At 36.2% G+C, this 16,910-nt stretch overlaps 1 protein-coding gene and 2 long non-coding RNA genes across 3 annotated transcripts; all 3 read left to right on the top strand.

Annotated features, from left to right (window-relative positions):
- Window positions 1-4,300: 4,300 nt before the first annotated feature.
- On the top strand, window positions 4,301-5,465 carry LOC146729906 (uncharacterized). The gene is made up of 2 exons (XR_014927805.1): window positions 4,301-4,694; window positions 5,039-5,465. It is a non-coding gene; the product is annotated as an uncharacterized LOC146729906 (long non-coding RNA).
- A 5-nt stretch (window positions 5,466-5,470) lies between these two features.
- LOC146729905 (uncharacterized) lies at window positions 5,471-6,860 on the top strand. The gene has a single exon (XM_085494255.1). The coding sequence runs from the start codon at window positions 5,574-5,576 to the stop codon at window positions 6,609-6,611; it is 1,038 nt and encodes a 345-aa protein (XP_085350381.1). The 5' UTR covers window positions 5,471-5,573; the 3' UTR covers window positions 6,612-6,860.
- A 4,711-nt stretch (window positions 6,861-11,571) lies between these two features.
- On the top strand, window positions 11,572-12,435 carry LOC146729904 (uncharacterized). The gene is made up of 3 exons (XR_014927817.1): window positions 11,572-11,643; window positions 11,951-12,023; window positions 12,368-12,435. It is a non-coding gene; the product is annotated as an uncharacterized LOC146729904 (long non-coding RNA).
- The last annotated feature ends 4,475 nt before the right edge of the window (window positions 12,436-16,910 follow it).

The following is a 16,910-nucleotide window of genomic DNA, read 5'->3' as shown; positions in this document are numbered from 1 at the left end:
TTTTTTATGATGTTACTGTAATTTGTTTTTGGTACTTTTATCCAACGAGTTGTATTTTCTTTTTATAAATATTGTTTTTTTTTGTAATATTGGGAAAATATAGTAGTGACGTAGCATTACCATGAGGACACACGTTAACATGTGCGAATGAGACGAGTTTTGGATGTATATAGCGGACACACTAGCATCATCATCCGAATCGTGCGGTTAGGTTTGGTAAATGAAAACATGCTCTCCATGTGGCAATGGCCGAATAAATGAACCTTGGCTGGTGAAGATGCACTAGCATTAAACTGCACCACAATTGTACATTGCTTGATAATATAACCAAGTTAAAGTTATCACAACGCAAACCTGAAATTCATAAACCGAGAGGGTCATCACCTGCGCACACACAAGAATTGAGTCGCAAGCAATGATAACAACACACGCTAAAAACGCAAAGGCTCATGGGTAGACGCTTGTTTGTAAACAATGACACGCTATGGCCATCTGACGCATGAGGAGGTGACGACTCCCTGGCTTTAATAATAAATCAAAGAAAGCTTAGAAAGAACTCCCGTGTGCTGAGAGTATTGAAGACACATTAAAAATTAATTCAAAACTACTTGTACATGAGATATTGATAGAAAAGCTGAAAACTAATTATGTACATCAGGTAACTAATATGAACAGAACAGAACAAAAAAATTATGAATTATTATGCTAATTAGAGAATTAATATGAACAAATTTTAACCCAAAATTAATCAGGCCTGTCTATTGTCCTAGAGCATTTACGTACCAAATTTTATTCAAATGTGATGATCAGTAATTGAGATATCAGTGTTAATTAATTATGTTAATTAGGAGATTAATAAGCATAAATATTTACCAAAAACTAATTGGGTTTCTGCATAGTTCTCTTTAAAAGTTTCATTAAAATCCAATTTGTGGTTCTTTATATATCAGTGGAACATTATGCAAATTAGGTAATTAATATCCAATTAAAACTAATTAGGTCTCTGCATAATCCGAGAAGATCTATGTAGCAAGTCTCATTGAAATATGATGATTACTACTTGATATATCAAAAGCTGAAAATTAATTAATTATGCAAATTAGATAATTAATATGTACTCGTATTACCCTAAAAACTATCAGGTTTGTGCAGTGTCCTATGACATCTATGTACCAAGTGTCATTGAAATGTGATGATTACTACTTGAAATATCAAAAGCTGAAAATTAATTAATTATGCAAATTAGCTAATTAATATATACTGATATTAGCCTAAAACTATCAGGTCTGTGCAGTGTCCTATGATGTCTATGTACCAAATTTCATTGAAATGTGATGATTACTACTTGAAATATCAGAAGCTGAAAATTAATTAATTATGCAAATTAGGTAATTAATATGTACTCGTATTACCTTAAAAACTATCAGGTCTGTGCAGTGTCCTATGACATCTATGTACCAAGTGTCATTGAAATGTGATGATTACTACTTGAAATATCAAAAGCTGAAATTTAATTAATTATGCAAATTAGGTAATTAATATGTACTCATATTACCCTAAAAACTATCAGGTCTGTGCAGTGTCCTATGACATCTATGTACCAAGTGTCATTGAAATGTGGCAATTAATACTTGAAATATTAAAAGCTGAAAATTAATTAATTATGCTAATTAATATCTACTGATATTACCCTAAAAACTTTCAGGTCTGTGCAGTGTCCTATGACATCTATGTACCAAGTTTCATTGAAATGTGATGATTACTACTTGAAATATCAAAAGCTGAAAATTAATTAATTATGCTAATTAGGTAATTAATATCTACTGATATTACCCAAAAAACTATCAGGTCTGTGCAATGACCTATGACATCTATGTACCAAATTTTATTGAAATGTGATGATTACTACTTGAAATATCAAAAGCTGAAATATAATTAATTATGCTAATTAGGTAATTAATATTTACTCGTATTACCCTAAAAACTATCAGGTCTGTGCAGTGTCCTATGACATCTATGTACCAAGTGTCATTGAAATGTGATGATTAGCACTTGAAATATCAAAAGCTGAAAATTAATTAATTATGCAAATTAGGTAATTAATATGTACTCATATTACCCTAAAAACTATCAGGTCTGTGCAGTGTCCTATGACATCTATGTACCAAGTGTCATTGAAATGTGGCAATTAATACTTGAAATATTAAAAGCTGAAAATTAATTAATTATGCTAATTAATATCTACTGATATTACCCTAAAAACTTTCAGGTTTGTGCAGTGTCCTATGACATCTATGTACCAAGTTTTATTGAAATGTGATGATTAGTACTTGAGATATCAGTGGAAAAGCCGAAAATTGATTAATCACTATGCAAATTAGGTAATTAATATTGCACAGATTTTTACCCAAAACTAATCAAATCTGCGCATTAGTTTGGAGCATCTGTGTGCCAAGTTTCATCAAAATCCAATGAGTGGTTCTTTAGATATCAGTGGAACAGTCATGAAACAGCCAAAAATCAGCTAATTATCATGCAAATTAGGTAATTAATATGCATGGGATTTTTACCAAAACCTACGGTAATCAAATCTGCGCATTGGTCCAGAGCACCTATGCACCAAGTTTCATCAAAAACTGATGTATGGTTCTTGAGATATCAGTGGAACAGACGGACACACATATACACACACACACACACACACACACACACACACACACACACACACACACACACACACACACACAGACAGACACACTAACTGCAAATACTCCCATTATGTGCTTCGCACATGGGAGTCAAAACTTGTCAAATCGAAATGGAAATGCTGCAGACTATTAAGAACAAACAAACAAATAAATTGTAAAAGGCTAAATGAAACGTTTCAGTCAGGAATATGTTCTCGACTTCCATGATCTTATTTACTACAAAAACATTCTCCTTCAAAACATTGTTCATTATTCGTACCGTCAGCTTCTACAACGTTTACATTTACAGTAATGAACGAACAAATAAAACTTCCAAACGATCATCAAAGTTACGACGTGACATAACTTACTTCGCGATGTTATACACCGGTTATACCAATAATTCCTCATACTCAGTCATGCCATGAAAAAATGTTACTTATTTTTTTATACGAAATAGACGTAACATTTGAGCGATTATTTTTGATCACTCGATCGCTTGGGTGAAAAACAAAGACCGCCATGATAATTGTGACGTATCAGAATAACCAATCAGAATACCGCATGGTAATGCCGGCAGAACCCAAAGTTTTCCGAATGGTAGTGATCATAATAATTACAGTGCGGAAGTAAAGCGATGTTGTAGCACGATGTGTTGGTATGGATTTCAGATGAAAACTGCATGATGGTTTTCGAAATAGGTGATAAGCAATTTTTAAAAGGTAAAAGAAGTCTTGCCATAAACAGTAAAATTGCAACTAACATTTGTGCAAACTCCACATTGTTTCAAACCGTTATTTTGTTTTTGAAACGGTTGATTGAAATGAACACACGTTATTTACACAATATCGGACAATGCTGTGTACGCTGCTGGGGAATCCGTTGTGACGTCACAGGAAGCGCTGTCCCAGCTCAGGTGCAGCGTCAACGGGAAAAATCCCACACACCAAACATTCGAACGAGGGAAACGAAAGCGAGGGCGCCGCCAGTGTTTGGAGTGTGGGGGAATCCCAATCTCCCAGGCAAAGTTCTATTTCTACGAATATATACTTTTGGTGTTCTAGCCGAAAGGATCTTTGGGGAGAAGAATGGTGGAATTCCTCACCGCATTACGTAATGACAACAACGTGACGTCACATTGATCACGTGACACCGACCGCGTATGGTGTGAGATGGCGACATGACCCTTCAAGAATACTCGGATGAATGGGCTTTATTTCGAATAATTACGTCTCAGTGGTTACTGTGGTGAGTATTTAATAAATAGACAATCTATCGACCTTAGTTGAGAGTCGTGTTTCACAGAACATTGTGTGAGACATGAAATTGAACACAGCGCCCTCTTGAGACGATTTTTGGTAATTTTGAGATTTTTCTGTGAAATGATTTTTCTGACATTGTAAAGTGCCCTATTGTTGTAATTTCATATCTTTGATAATGCAATGCTTGGATTTAATACTATTTTTATCGGAGAACAATTTCTTTATTTACTTTCTTTTGACCGGTCAAAGGTCATGTTTCAGCATCCGTCCATTTTTAATGTTGTCTTCTGCTAGGTTGGCGGAAGATTCTTCTTTTCTGAGTTAATTTTGGCCATCAATTATTCATTTTGATGCCAATGTCACTGGTAAGCAATGTATTTTATATTGTATTTTCTTCAGCATTGTATTTCATGTTTTTTACGAGAAATTCACATTTCAAGTTTGTTGACAAATTTTATACATGGCGTCTATGGACAGTTATAGGCTGCAAGATTTATTGAAATTTGTTATTGTTCTTTATGATATAGAACAAGATACTTATGCACTCCTGATGACATTTGAGTGATACTTGATGCATTTTCTAACCACGCACTTTATGATTTCATATTTTATGACTGTTTTGATGTAAATTTGATTTAGTGTATAATTTATGCATTTCCATCTCGTGCCTAGACTGTTAGCTGAAACTGAACTACACTATTTGATTGAAGCTGTTTACAGTGGCGGTTGTCTAGACTGAGTCAGGGTATGTTTTGATTGTGTACTTTTTGTGGGATTATTTATATAAATGTTTACTTGTTTACTTTATTTACATATTTATAGTATTGTTAACTATTGTGAACCATACAATATATTTTCTAGTGAGGTTACTTACTTTATGTGTTATTCTGATGTTGTCAACAGCATATAAACACCTTGTTTATATTGTTGACAATATTGACAGCCTATTTGGCATAGCATTGAATGGTAATGTGCCTCTGAGATGTTGTGTATATTTATGTATATTTATGTATTTATGTTGTGTACATTTATGAATATTTATGTATTTATGTTGTGTATACTGATTTGTATTATTTATTTATTATACAGGTTTTTTTGTTTTTGCTTTTGTTTACACTGGTCCAGAAATAAAAAGAACAGGACATTGCATTAAACTCTACCATCTTGTTTGTGTAATATTCTTGGCGTTACATCATGGCGTAGTCGGCAGGATTTCTGCACTGTGTTATTAAAAACCCTGACTGTTGACGTGAGGACTAACTGTGAAGATCGCAACTGTGTTTCTACTAATGTGAAGTAAGAAAATATACTTACCGTCCATTTCACCGTTGAATGGTGTGAATTATCCAAGAGTACGGAAGATCAACATTGACACTTGTCAGAATTATTTTGTTTTAGTAACAGTGTGATACTCACATGTGTAGTTGTATGTAGACAGGTCTTATATTTTATATTGTACATGTATTTCACTTGTATCTCTGTGATTTTTGTATAAAATCATTTGCATGGTCCCATATTGAACTGTTATTGTATGATCAATTCTGAGTGTACAGCAATTTTCTTATTGATTGTATTGTATACTGATGCATGCTTGTAAACTGTGTTGATTATTATATGAATTAACATGTCTGACTCAGACACCGAGCAGGAGGTACAAGCTTTAAAGTTGAAGATCCAACAGCTGGAGTCAGTTGTGATGGAAAGAGATGAAGCAGCTGCCCGTGCGATTGCTGAAGCTGAAGTGTCAGATAGAGAAGTGAAACGTCTGGTTGCAGAACTGAGGTTGAAACCCAATGTAGAGGTCAGTTCTCCCCCTGTGAATAGTAGTAGTACTGGTCGCATGGTGTATGTTGCCCCCAGCAGGAAACTTGACCGCTTCAGAGGCAAACCAGAAACAGATAGTGATCTGACGGTAAATGACTGGATCGAGGATGCCCAAGCTACTATTACATCCAGAGGTCTTAATGCAAGTGAAAGTGCGAGTTTCCTTATCGAACATCTAGGTGGTAAGGCCAGACACGAAATACTGGGAAGAAATGAAATACAGTACGATGCCCAAAAGATATTTGCTGTACTGTCAAGAGTCTTTGGTGATGGAGATAGTTTGCCCCAGCTTCAACAACGATTTTATTCTTACAAGCAAACCGATGGCGAAGATCTCATTTCCTGTTCCCTAGAATTGGTTAATTTGTATGACCGTATGGTACAACTTGATCCATCCTTTAAATTTGGCAGAGATATTCAGCTGAAAAACCGTCTGTCTGAAGCTGTGTCTGATGAGAGCCTGAAAATGGAGTTGCGTAGACTGAATAGTAACCAGCCTGAGCTTAGTTTCTTTGACACACGTGACCGTGTTATGGAGCTGATGGGACAGCGAGTCAAATTTAAAGTAAAGCACAGTGCTGCTGTTCGAGAGGTCAAAGTTGAAGATGACTACCGTGAATTGATCTTGAAGCAGGGTGAACAAATAGCTGCATTACAGAAACAGTTAGAGTCACACATATCCTCTCAGACCAAGCCTGTGAATAGAAAACCTGTTGTTGCACCAGATGGTAAGAGGCACTGTTGGACTTGCGGATCCACAAACCACTTACGCTGTGATTGTCCTGATAAGAAGCCACGCCGCAGAGAGAATGTACCTAAGTCACCAAGTTTAAACTAGTTAAACCTACTGCTGAGAGCCGTGTGGTGGGTGAAACAGTTGATGGAGGCTCAGTTATAAGCAAGATTGTTGGAGATTGTCCAGAAGTTGTTGCCAAGTTTGCAGGGACAGCAATAGCATGTTTGATTGACACTGGTGCTGAGGTGTCTACAGTGACTGAACAATTTTTCAGTGAGCACCTCGCTCACGGGGAAAAACTACAGGATGTCACTGCATACATCAAGATTACTGGTTCCCAGGGCCTGGAAATCCCCTACTCCGGCTATGTAGAACTTCCTGTGACATTGTTTAACCACACTTTCCATAAATTAGGTTTTTTAGTTATGCGTGATCCAATAAATACTCCTATTGAATCACGCAAGCGCAGGATACCAGGTGTTTTAGGTTCTAATGTTTTCAGAGATATGAGAATGGTACTTATAGATAAGCATGGTGAGCAGTTTGTTGAGAAATTAAGTGAGAAGCTGAGACCTGATGAAGTTAAACTTTTGCATATATTGGAGGCTTACAAAACTACAGTCGTGAATCAGGAGACTTGTGTTGTGGAGCCTGAAGTTAGACATGTCAGAGTTGCTGGAAAAAAATCGGTGTTACTGCCTGCTAGATCATTAAGCGTCATTGAAGGGTCAGTTCAACCCAGCCCAAAAGGTTGTGTGCATTATGCAATGCTTGAGAGACATACAGCCCATGCTACAGAACTGCAAAATGGAGTGACTGTTGCTACAGCTTATGTCACAATTGATGATAGTGGTAGAATTCCCATGCAGGTAGCAAATTTCAGCGATAATGATGTTTACTTACTCCCTCGTACTCCAGTTGGTGTGATTGAAACTGCTTCTGTGGAACCATCTATACAATTTCATACAGTAAATGTGAATGAAGTTCAAGTGTCAGAAGCTAATGTGAACACATCATTAGTGAACGAACTTGTTTCAAGAATGAAGGTTGACAAGATTAGTGATGCTGAACAGGTCAGATTAAACAGTCTAATTGTCAAACACTATGACAAATTTAGTAAGGATGAAGATGATATCGGTTACTGTGACCTGGTGAAACACAGAATAATAACCACTGACAACATACCAGTAAAGGTGCCGCATCGCAGATTATCTCCACATCATTGGGAGGAAGTTCGAGAATACATACGCAAGTCATTGGACAGAGGCATCATACGTGAATCATGCAGTCCCTATGCTTCACCAATAGTTCTTGTGAGGAAAAAGAATGGTAAGATGAGACTCTGTGTCGATTACCGTTCTTTAAATATGAAGACACACAAGGATGCATATCCACTCCCCAGAATAGAAGAGGCATTAGAGGCTCTAGGTGGTGCGAAGTATTTCTGCAGTTTAGATCTTGCCCATGGATTCAACCAACTTCCTGTTGCAGAAGAAGACATTGAAAAAACTGCTTTCCGTACTGGTACAGGTGGTTTATACGAGTATACTAGAATGCCCTTTGGCTTATGCAATGCCCCTGCCACCTTCATGAGACTAATGGACAAGGCTTTTGGTGACCTAAACTTTCAAACTCTTCTGGTGTACTTGGACGATATTCTTGTATTTGGGTCAACGTTCGATGAAACTCTTACCAGACTAGATACTGTGCTCACTCGTTTAGGTGAACTGAATCTTAAGGTTAAACCAGAGAAGTGCCATCTCTTTGGTACTAAAGTTCATTACTTGGGTCACATGGTTTCCAGTGAAGGTGTAGCCCCAGATCCTGAGAAGATCCGTGCTGTTCAAGAGTGGTCTAGACCTGAAACTGAACGAGAACTGAGAGGATTCCTTGGACTGAGTGGTTACTATCGAAGGTTTGTTCCAGGGTATGCCAAAATAGCTGCCCCGCTTCATAACTTACTGAAGAAGCCCGATGAATCTGAGAAAGTCTCAAAGACAAAAAGAAAGAGAAAGAAAAGTGCCAAGAACCATTTGTCAGTTGATGTCAAACAACATTGGGATGAATCCTGTGATGTAGCTTTCAATAATTTGAAAAAAGCACTAATTTCCCCTCCAATCTTAGGTTATCCAGATTTCACTCTACCTTTGATACTTGAGACTGATGCAAGTTTCTTGGGCCTAGGCGCTGTACTTTCACAAAAACAAGGTGACCAGATAGTTGTACTGGCCTACGCTAGTAGAAGTCTAAAGCCAAATGAGAGGAATATGCAGAACTATTCAAGCATGAAGCTTGAATTGTTAGCACTTAAATGGGCAGTGACAGAAAAATTTAGGGACCTGTTGATTGGTGCAGAGTTTGTGATTTATACGGATAACAATCCCCTGAGTTACTTACAAACAACTGCTAGTTTGGGAGCGACTGAGACGCGTTGGGCAGCAGAACTTGCACAGTTCCGGTTTACTACAAAATACCGCTCTGGTAAAAGTAACCAGAATGCTGATTCCCTGAGTAGAAAAACTAGCCATGGTAGCGAACCTCATACAATGTCTGTTAGACTGGAAGAGGTGAGAAGTAGCTGTTTTGCTGAATGTGCTTCAGACGTTAGTTTATCTACTGCACTACCTAACTCTCTCCGTATGAAGATTCAAAGTATGACTGCTACTGTGTTGCTCAATGAAATACGTGTGAAATCCAAGAAGGTCGAACCAAAAACCATCTCCACTTTACCATCCATATCAAAGGTCGACTTAGCCCAGATGCAGAAAGCAGATAATAACATCTCTAGATTGTGGTTTTATTGGCAGTCAAAACATCCACCCACAACACGTCAGCTGATGAAAGAGTCCAAACCAGTGAGAAAACTACTACGTTCTTGGAAACGCATCAGAGAAGACAATGGTGTACTCTATCGTATAGTACATGCTGATGGCACAGAAGTTAAACAACTGGTTTTGCCAGAGACTCTCCAGGACAAAGTGTTAAGTGCAATCCATGATGAGGCTGGACATCAGGCAGCTGAGAAAACAACAGCTTTAGCACGAACTAGATGTTATTGGCCAGAAATGGTTGTTCAAATTGCAGAGTATTGTCGTAAATGCTCACGATGTACTTTTGCCAAAGCAGGGAAGAGCCTTCACCCCACAATGGGATCCCTGACTGCAACTAAACCGCTAGAGGTACTTGCTATGGATTATACCGTCTTGGAGCCAAGTTCCACAGGTATCGAGAATGTACTTGTACTCACAGATGTATTCACTAAGTTTACACAAGCTATACCAACGCGAGACCAGAAAGCTACAACTGTGGCACGAGTGTTAGTTCGTGATTGGTTTGTCAGATTCGGTGTCCCACGAAGACTACACAGTGACCAAGGACGTAATTTTGAAAGTCAAATAGTGAGAGAGCTTTGCAAGGTATATGGCATTACTAAAAGTCGAACCACTGCATACCACCCAGAAGGGAACGGCCAATGTGAGCGCTTTAATCGGACCCTACACGATCGTTTACGTACCCTCTCTCCTGCCAAGAAACGCAAATGGCCAGATCAGTTACCTGAATTAGTCTATGCATATAATAGCACTCTTCATTCGTCTACTGGTTATACACCTCACTACTTGTTCTTTGGTAGGGAACCAGTACTCCCTATTGATTACCTACTCGGTAATGACACTGTAACGGAAGGTGATGCACAGATGGATGAATGGATTTCTGACCATCATAAGAAATTGACTGAAGCTTTCAAAATGGCCTCACTGAAGACAGAGAAGGAAGCTCTCAGAAGAAGAGTAGCAAATGACCGTAAAGCTGATAAAACTGATCTACAGCTTGGTGCCCGTGTATTCCTGAAGAATAGAAGTGTGAAAGGCCGTAACAAAATCCAGGACAAATGGGACCCAGAACCGTACAGAGTGGTTGATCGGCTTGACACTGGAGGAAACACGTATGTAGTTGAACCTGTTAATGGAGACCTGCCAAGGAAGACGGTACATCGAGCAGAAATGTTAGACTCCAGAATCCTTGCAAAAGGCATGGAGATCAACGATGTTCCTGACAATATTGAGTCTTATGAGCTGTCTAGCAATAACTCTGATGACGAAGAGTACGATATTGGTGTGGATAGTAGGCAGTGGAACGAAATGTGCACCCTAAGTCCACAAGCTGTGTCCTTTACACCAAGGGAATCCACAGGAAATAGACAGGAACCTAGCGATTCAGAAAATGATCAACTGAGGTCTTCAGACAAAGCAGGGAAGCATCCATTTGAACAAACTGCAGGACATACCCATCCTGTAGAAACTCCTGTAGATTCACAACCATTGGTGACAGACGATGCTCCTGTCGTCCCCAGATGCACTACTCGTGCAGCTGCAGGACAACATTCTAACCCCCACCATTTGCCAAAATCTGCCATACAGGAAGCTACTGCCAACATACAACTTGACCCGACAGTGTTAGCTAGCCTTATACAGAGTAACAATAATATTACTCAGACTAATCTTTTGATGATGCAACTGTTTGCCCGAGATGCCTAGTTCACTGATAGGCCCAAACATTGTATTTGTGATCTTTTGAATATTGTATTTGATAGTATTCAAACATTGTATTTGTGATCTTTTGAATATTGTATTTGATAGTATTCAAACATTGTATTTGTGATCTTTTGAATATTGTATTTGATAGTATTCAAACATTGTATTTGTGATCTTACAAGTGTTTTGAGTTCATTTTTCTGTCATATGACACCGTTTGTATTTCAAGATCGTATTTTGTTTTCATTTGCAAAGTTGTTGAGACAACAACTTTAAGCAGGGAAGTGTGTGAGACATGAAATTGAACACAGCGCCCTCTTGAGACGATTTTTGGTAATTTTGAGATTTTTCTGTGAAATGATTTTTCTGACATTGTAAAGTGCCCTATTGTTGTAATTTCATATCTTTGATAATGCAATGCTTGGATTTAATACTATTTTTATCGGAGAACAATTTCTTTATTTACTTTCTTTTGACCGGTCAAAGGTCATGTTTCAGCATCCGTCCATTTTTAATGTTGTCTTCTGCTAGGTTGGCGGAAGATTCTTCTTTTCTGAGTTAATTTTGGCCATCAATCATTCATTTTGATGCCAATGTCACTGGTAAGCAATGTATTTTATATTGTATTTTCTTCAGCATTGTATTTCATGTTTTTTACGAGAAATTCACATTTCAAGTTTGTTGACAAATTTTATACATGGCGTCTATGGACAGTTATAGGCTGCAAGATTTATTGAAATTTGTTATTGTTCTTTATGATATAGAACAAGATACTTATGCACTCCTGATGACATTTGAGTGATACTTGATGCATTTTCTAACCACGCACTTTATGATTTCATATTTTATGACTGTTTTGATGTAAATTTGATTTAGTGTATAATTTATGCATTTCCATCTCGTGCCTAGACTGTTAGCTGAAACTGAACTACACTATTTGATTGAAGCTGTTTACAGTGGCGGTTGTCTAGACTGAGTCAGGGTATGTTTTGATTGTGTACTTTTTGTGGGATTATTTATATAAATGTTTACTTGTTTACTTTATTTACATATTTATAGTATTGTTAACTATTGTGAACCATACAATATATTTTCTAGTGAGGTTACTTACTTTATGTGTTATTCTGATGTTGTCAACAGCATATAAACACCTTGTTTATATTGTTGACAATATTGACAGCCTATTTGGCATAGCATTGAATGGTAATGTGCCTCTGAGATGTTGTGTATATTTATGTATATTTATGTATTTATGTTGTGTACATTTATGAATATTTATGTATTTATGTTGTGTATACTGATTTGTATTATTTATTTATTATACAGGTTTTTTTGTTTTTGCTTTTGTTTACACTGGTCCAGAAATAAAAAGAACAGGACATTGCATTAAACTCTACCATCTTGTTTGTGTAATATTCTTGGCGTTACAATTGCATGATTTTTAATCGTTTATTGCGCATTGGTCTCATTGCTGCGTCAACATGGACGGTACTCTATGACTGTCACCATAGCATTATGCTCCAGTCAATGTCAACCCCCACCCTCCCTACCTCGGGGTTTAGTGGGGGATTTGGAAATTATTGTTGTAAAATTTGCGAAATGCCCCACCTTCTGGGGCAAGATGGATAGGCAAATCCCCACTCAAAACAAACCCCCACATTTCTCCCACCGATCGCCACTGTCTGCCATGCTTGCTATCAGCAGAGTACTAGCGATGCTAGCGATGACGGGACACGAAACACGGCTATTCCCCCCCCCTCCACGGGCACGGTTTGGCGGTAAACCCTGTCTAATGCCCCACATTTGTCCCGCATCGCCCAAAGTGGGAGGGGTTGGGGTTTACATTGACTGGAGCATTACTGTGTTGACAAATATCATGTACGTTTATTATACCATGAGATGAACACAAACACTGCTATGGACCTACAGCTATGTTAAATGTATTACAAATATTGAGCTGACAGATACTCCAAGATAGTTAAATGTTTTTGTTAAGCTGACCTCTTTGTTTTCAAAAAATAATAAATGATCATTCAAAAGTCTGTTACTTTTATTGAAGCTAGGGGGAGTCGTCACCTGCATTTTTTTTTCTATATTTACAGTTAGTTTGCTTTGTTTTGTGTATTTGTCCAGATAGCATGATAGTGTCATCTGCATATAACCATTGAATCTTTTTACCTTCCATGATATAACAGACAACTAACTGGTAAGTCGTTAATAAAAATATTAAATAATGTTGAGACTGGAATTCTTTGGTCAAACACCCGTTAGTTTTAATTGTATAGGTAACATTGCTGTACATATTGCCTGTCATGCCAAATACTGTGGAATACTTTATTTTGCTGGAATTAATTTTCGCTGAAAAGGCTTTATGGGCATTTTGTATGGAATTTATTTTCACTGATTTTTGATCAGTTTAATGTGAAATATAGAAAAAAAAGTATATTCGCTGGATTTTATTTTCACGGAATTATCCCTCCAGTGAAAATAGCGAAAATAAATTCCAAGCGAAAATAAAGTAGTCTACAGTACATCAAATGTAGGCCATCGTGGCAAACATTATCAAAGGCCTTTCTTAGGTCAACAAAACATGCATAAACTCTTTTCGTGTTTTTGTTTTGATTTACTTCCTAGTTTGTTTTCAGTTATTTCTAAGTAATCTGTTAGGCCAGACTTTTTTTATTCCTTGTTTCGCAAGTTTTTATAAGGCAATTTTTTTGAGGAGGGCAGAAAAAAAATGAAGATAAAAATAATATTTTTTTAGCATTTTTTTGCGCTTTCAAGTCGGCGGGCGTGAGAAATTACGCTGAAATAAAATTATATTTTTATTTCATTTTCGGCTCCTGTTCATTCGGCGGGTTCGCGAAACAAGGGATAATAAAAGTCTGGCCTTAATCTTTTATTTAGTACACTTGTAAACAACTTGATATGGTAATTTCCCTATAGTTGGAGGGATTGGATTTTAATCTTGATTTATGGATTAGTACTATTAAACTTGAACTCCAGGATTCCGGATAAGTAAACCATATTAAAAAATTATGTATGGCATCTTTTAAATAGAATTTATCACTTTTGAACTTTTCATTTCACGTGAAATGAATTACCAAACAAACAAACTCTAATTGTACATATGTCTACAATAACATTGCATTAGTGTTCGATAATGTGGAGTCCCTGGGACCCACCCCTTAAAAAATGTGTGGGTCCCTTAAAAATATGTGGGGTCCCTGCCGCTACCACACTTTCTAAAATAGTTTTTTGCACGAACTATTACACAATAAACACTACTATGTATACCCACACTATTATAGTGTTATTTTCTTCTCCATTTTGACATGTTTTTCTTAAATCCTCAAAGACAGAGCCAAAATACATATACTAAAAATTTACATTTCCTGTTGAAATGTTTACAACATACAGACTCTTTTTTAGCTTCGCTGTCGACTTTGTCGAGCGGAGCTTATCATATGTCCGTCGTCCGTGTCAATGTTTTACTTTTTCGACTTCTTCTTGAAAACTACAAGCCTGAATGCTTTGATACTTGGTGTATATGTACCTTGTGTAGACCTCTCTCAGATTTGTTCATTTCATGATGATATCTTCAATTCTCTAATTTTCATGAATATTTTTGTCATTTTTGGTAAAAAGGGATATTTTCAACTTCTTGTTAAAAACCGCAAGTTCAATTGCTTTGATATTACGTATATAGATCCTACATGTGTACCTCTCTCAGATTTGTTCATTTTGTAATGATATCTTTAATTCTCTAATTTTGGTGAATATTTTTGTCATTTTTGGTAAAAAGTGATATTTTCAACTTCTTGTTAAAAACCGCAAGTCCAATTGCTTTGATATTACATATATAGGTACTACATGTGGACCTTTCTCAGATTTGTTCATTTTGTGATGATATCTTCAATTCTCTAATTAATTTATTTTGGTGAATATTTTTGTAATTTTTGGTAAAAAGTGATATTTTCGACTTCTTGTTAAAAACTGCAAGTCTGATTGCTTTGATATTACATATATAGGTACTACATGTGGACCTCTCTCAGATTTGTTAATTTTGTAATGATATTTTTAATTCTCTAATTTTGGTGAATATTTTTGTCATTTTTGGTAAAAAGTAATATTTTCTTCTTGTTAAAAACCACAATCATTTATGGTGAAAAATGATATTTTTGAATTTTTGTTGAAAACGGCAAGTCCCATTGCATTGATACTATTCATATTGTTCATTTTTTAATGATATCTTCTGTTCTATAATTGAAATGTGCATTGCAAACAGTGGAGCTATCTCAGCCGAGAGGCTGCTTGTTTACATTTGGTTTAGATGTATTCATAGCAAGAATTGCTCCATTTAATCATTCACACTGCAAGACTTTTTAGCTCCGCTGTCGACTTTGTCGAGCGGAGCTTATCATATGAGTGATTGTCCGGTGTCGTCCGTCGTCGTCGTCCGTGTCAATGTTTTACTTTTTAGACTTCTTCTTGAAAACTACAAGCCTGAATGCTTTGATACTTGGTGTATATGTACCTTGGGTAGACTTCTCTTAGATTTGTTCATTTCATGTTGATATCTTCAATTCTCTAATTTTGGTGAATATTTTTGTCATTTTTGGTAAAAAGTGATATTTTCGACTTCTTGTTAAAAACCGCAAGTGCAATTGCTTTGATATTACATATATAGGTACTACATGTGGACCTCTCTCAGATTTGTTTATTTTGTAATGATATCTTTAATTCTCTAATTTTGGTGAATATTTTTGTCATTTTTGGTAAAAAGTGATATTTTCGACTTCTTGTTAAAAACCGCAAGTGCAATTGCTTTGATATTACATATATAGGTACTACATGTGGACCTCTCTCAGATTTGTTCATTTTGTAATGATATCTTTAATTCTCTAATTTTGGTGAATATTTTTGTCATTTTTGGTAAAAAGTGATATTTTCGACTTCTTGTTAAAAACCGCAAGTGCAATTGCTTTGATATTACATATATAGGTACTACATGTGGACCTCTCTCAGATTTGTTGATTTTGTATTGATATCTTTAATTCTCTAATTTTGGTGAATATTTTTGTCATTTTTGGTAAAAAGTGATATTTTCGACTTCTTGTTAAAAACCGCAAGTCAAATCGCTTTGATGCTACATATATAGGTACTACATGTGGACCTCTCTCAGATTTGTTCATTTCGTGATGATATCTTCAATTCTCTAATTTTGGTGAATATTTTTGTCATTTTTGGTAAAAAGTGATATTTTCGACTTCTTGTTAAAAACCGCAAGTGCAATTGCTTTGATATTACATATATAGGTACTACATGTGGACCTCTCTCAGATTTGTTCATTTTTTAATGATATCTTTAATTCTCTAATTTTGGTGAATAGTTTTGTCATTTTTGGTAAAAAGTGATATTTTCGACTTCTTGTTGAAAACTGTAAGTCCGATTGCTTTGATATTACATATATAGGTACTACATGTGGACCTCTCTCAGATTTGTTCGTTTTGTGATGATATCTTCAATTCTCTAATTAATTTATTTTGGTGAATATTTTTGTAATTTTTGGTAAAAAGTGATATTTTCGACTTCTTGTTAAAAACTGTAAGTCCGATTGCTTTGATACTATTCATATTGTTCATTTTCTAATGATGTCTTCACTTCTTTAATTGAAATGTGCATTGCTAACAGCGGAGCTATCTCAGCCGATAGGCTGCTTGTTTATATAAGGTATCTTGGACATGCTTTGTCAGTTTTCATTCAAATTTGGCACATACTTTATACATGTTAGGACAATTTGTTTCACAATTTGATCAAATATGGCCGACTGGCGGCCAACTTGTTTGTTTAAAATGTGATAACTTGG

Source organism: Saccoglossus kowalevskii, chromosome 20 (assembly GCF_978046115.1).
Source record: "Saccoglossus kowalevskii chromosome 20, keSacKowa6.1, whole genome shotgun sequence".
NCBI lineage: Eukaryota > Metazoa > Hemichordata > Enteropneusta > Harrimaniidae > Saccoglossus > Saccoglossus kowalevskii.
The sequence above is the reverse complement of the archived record's forward strand: the minus strand, read 5'-3'. Positions and strand labels throughout refer to the sequence as shown.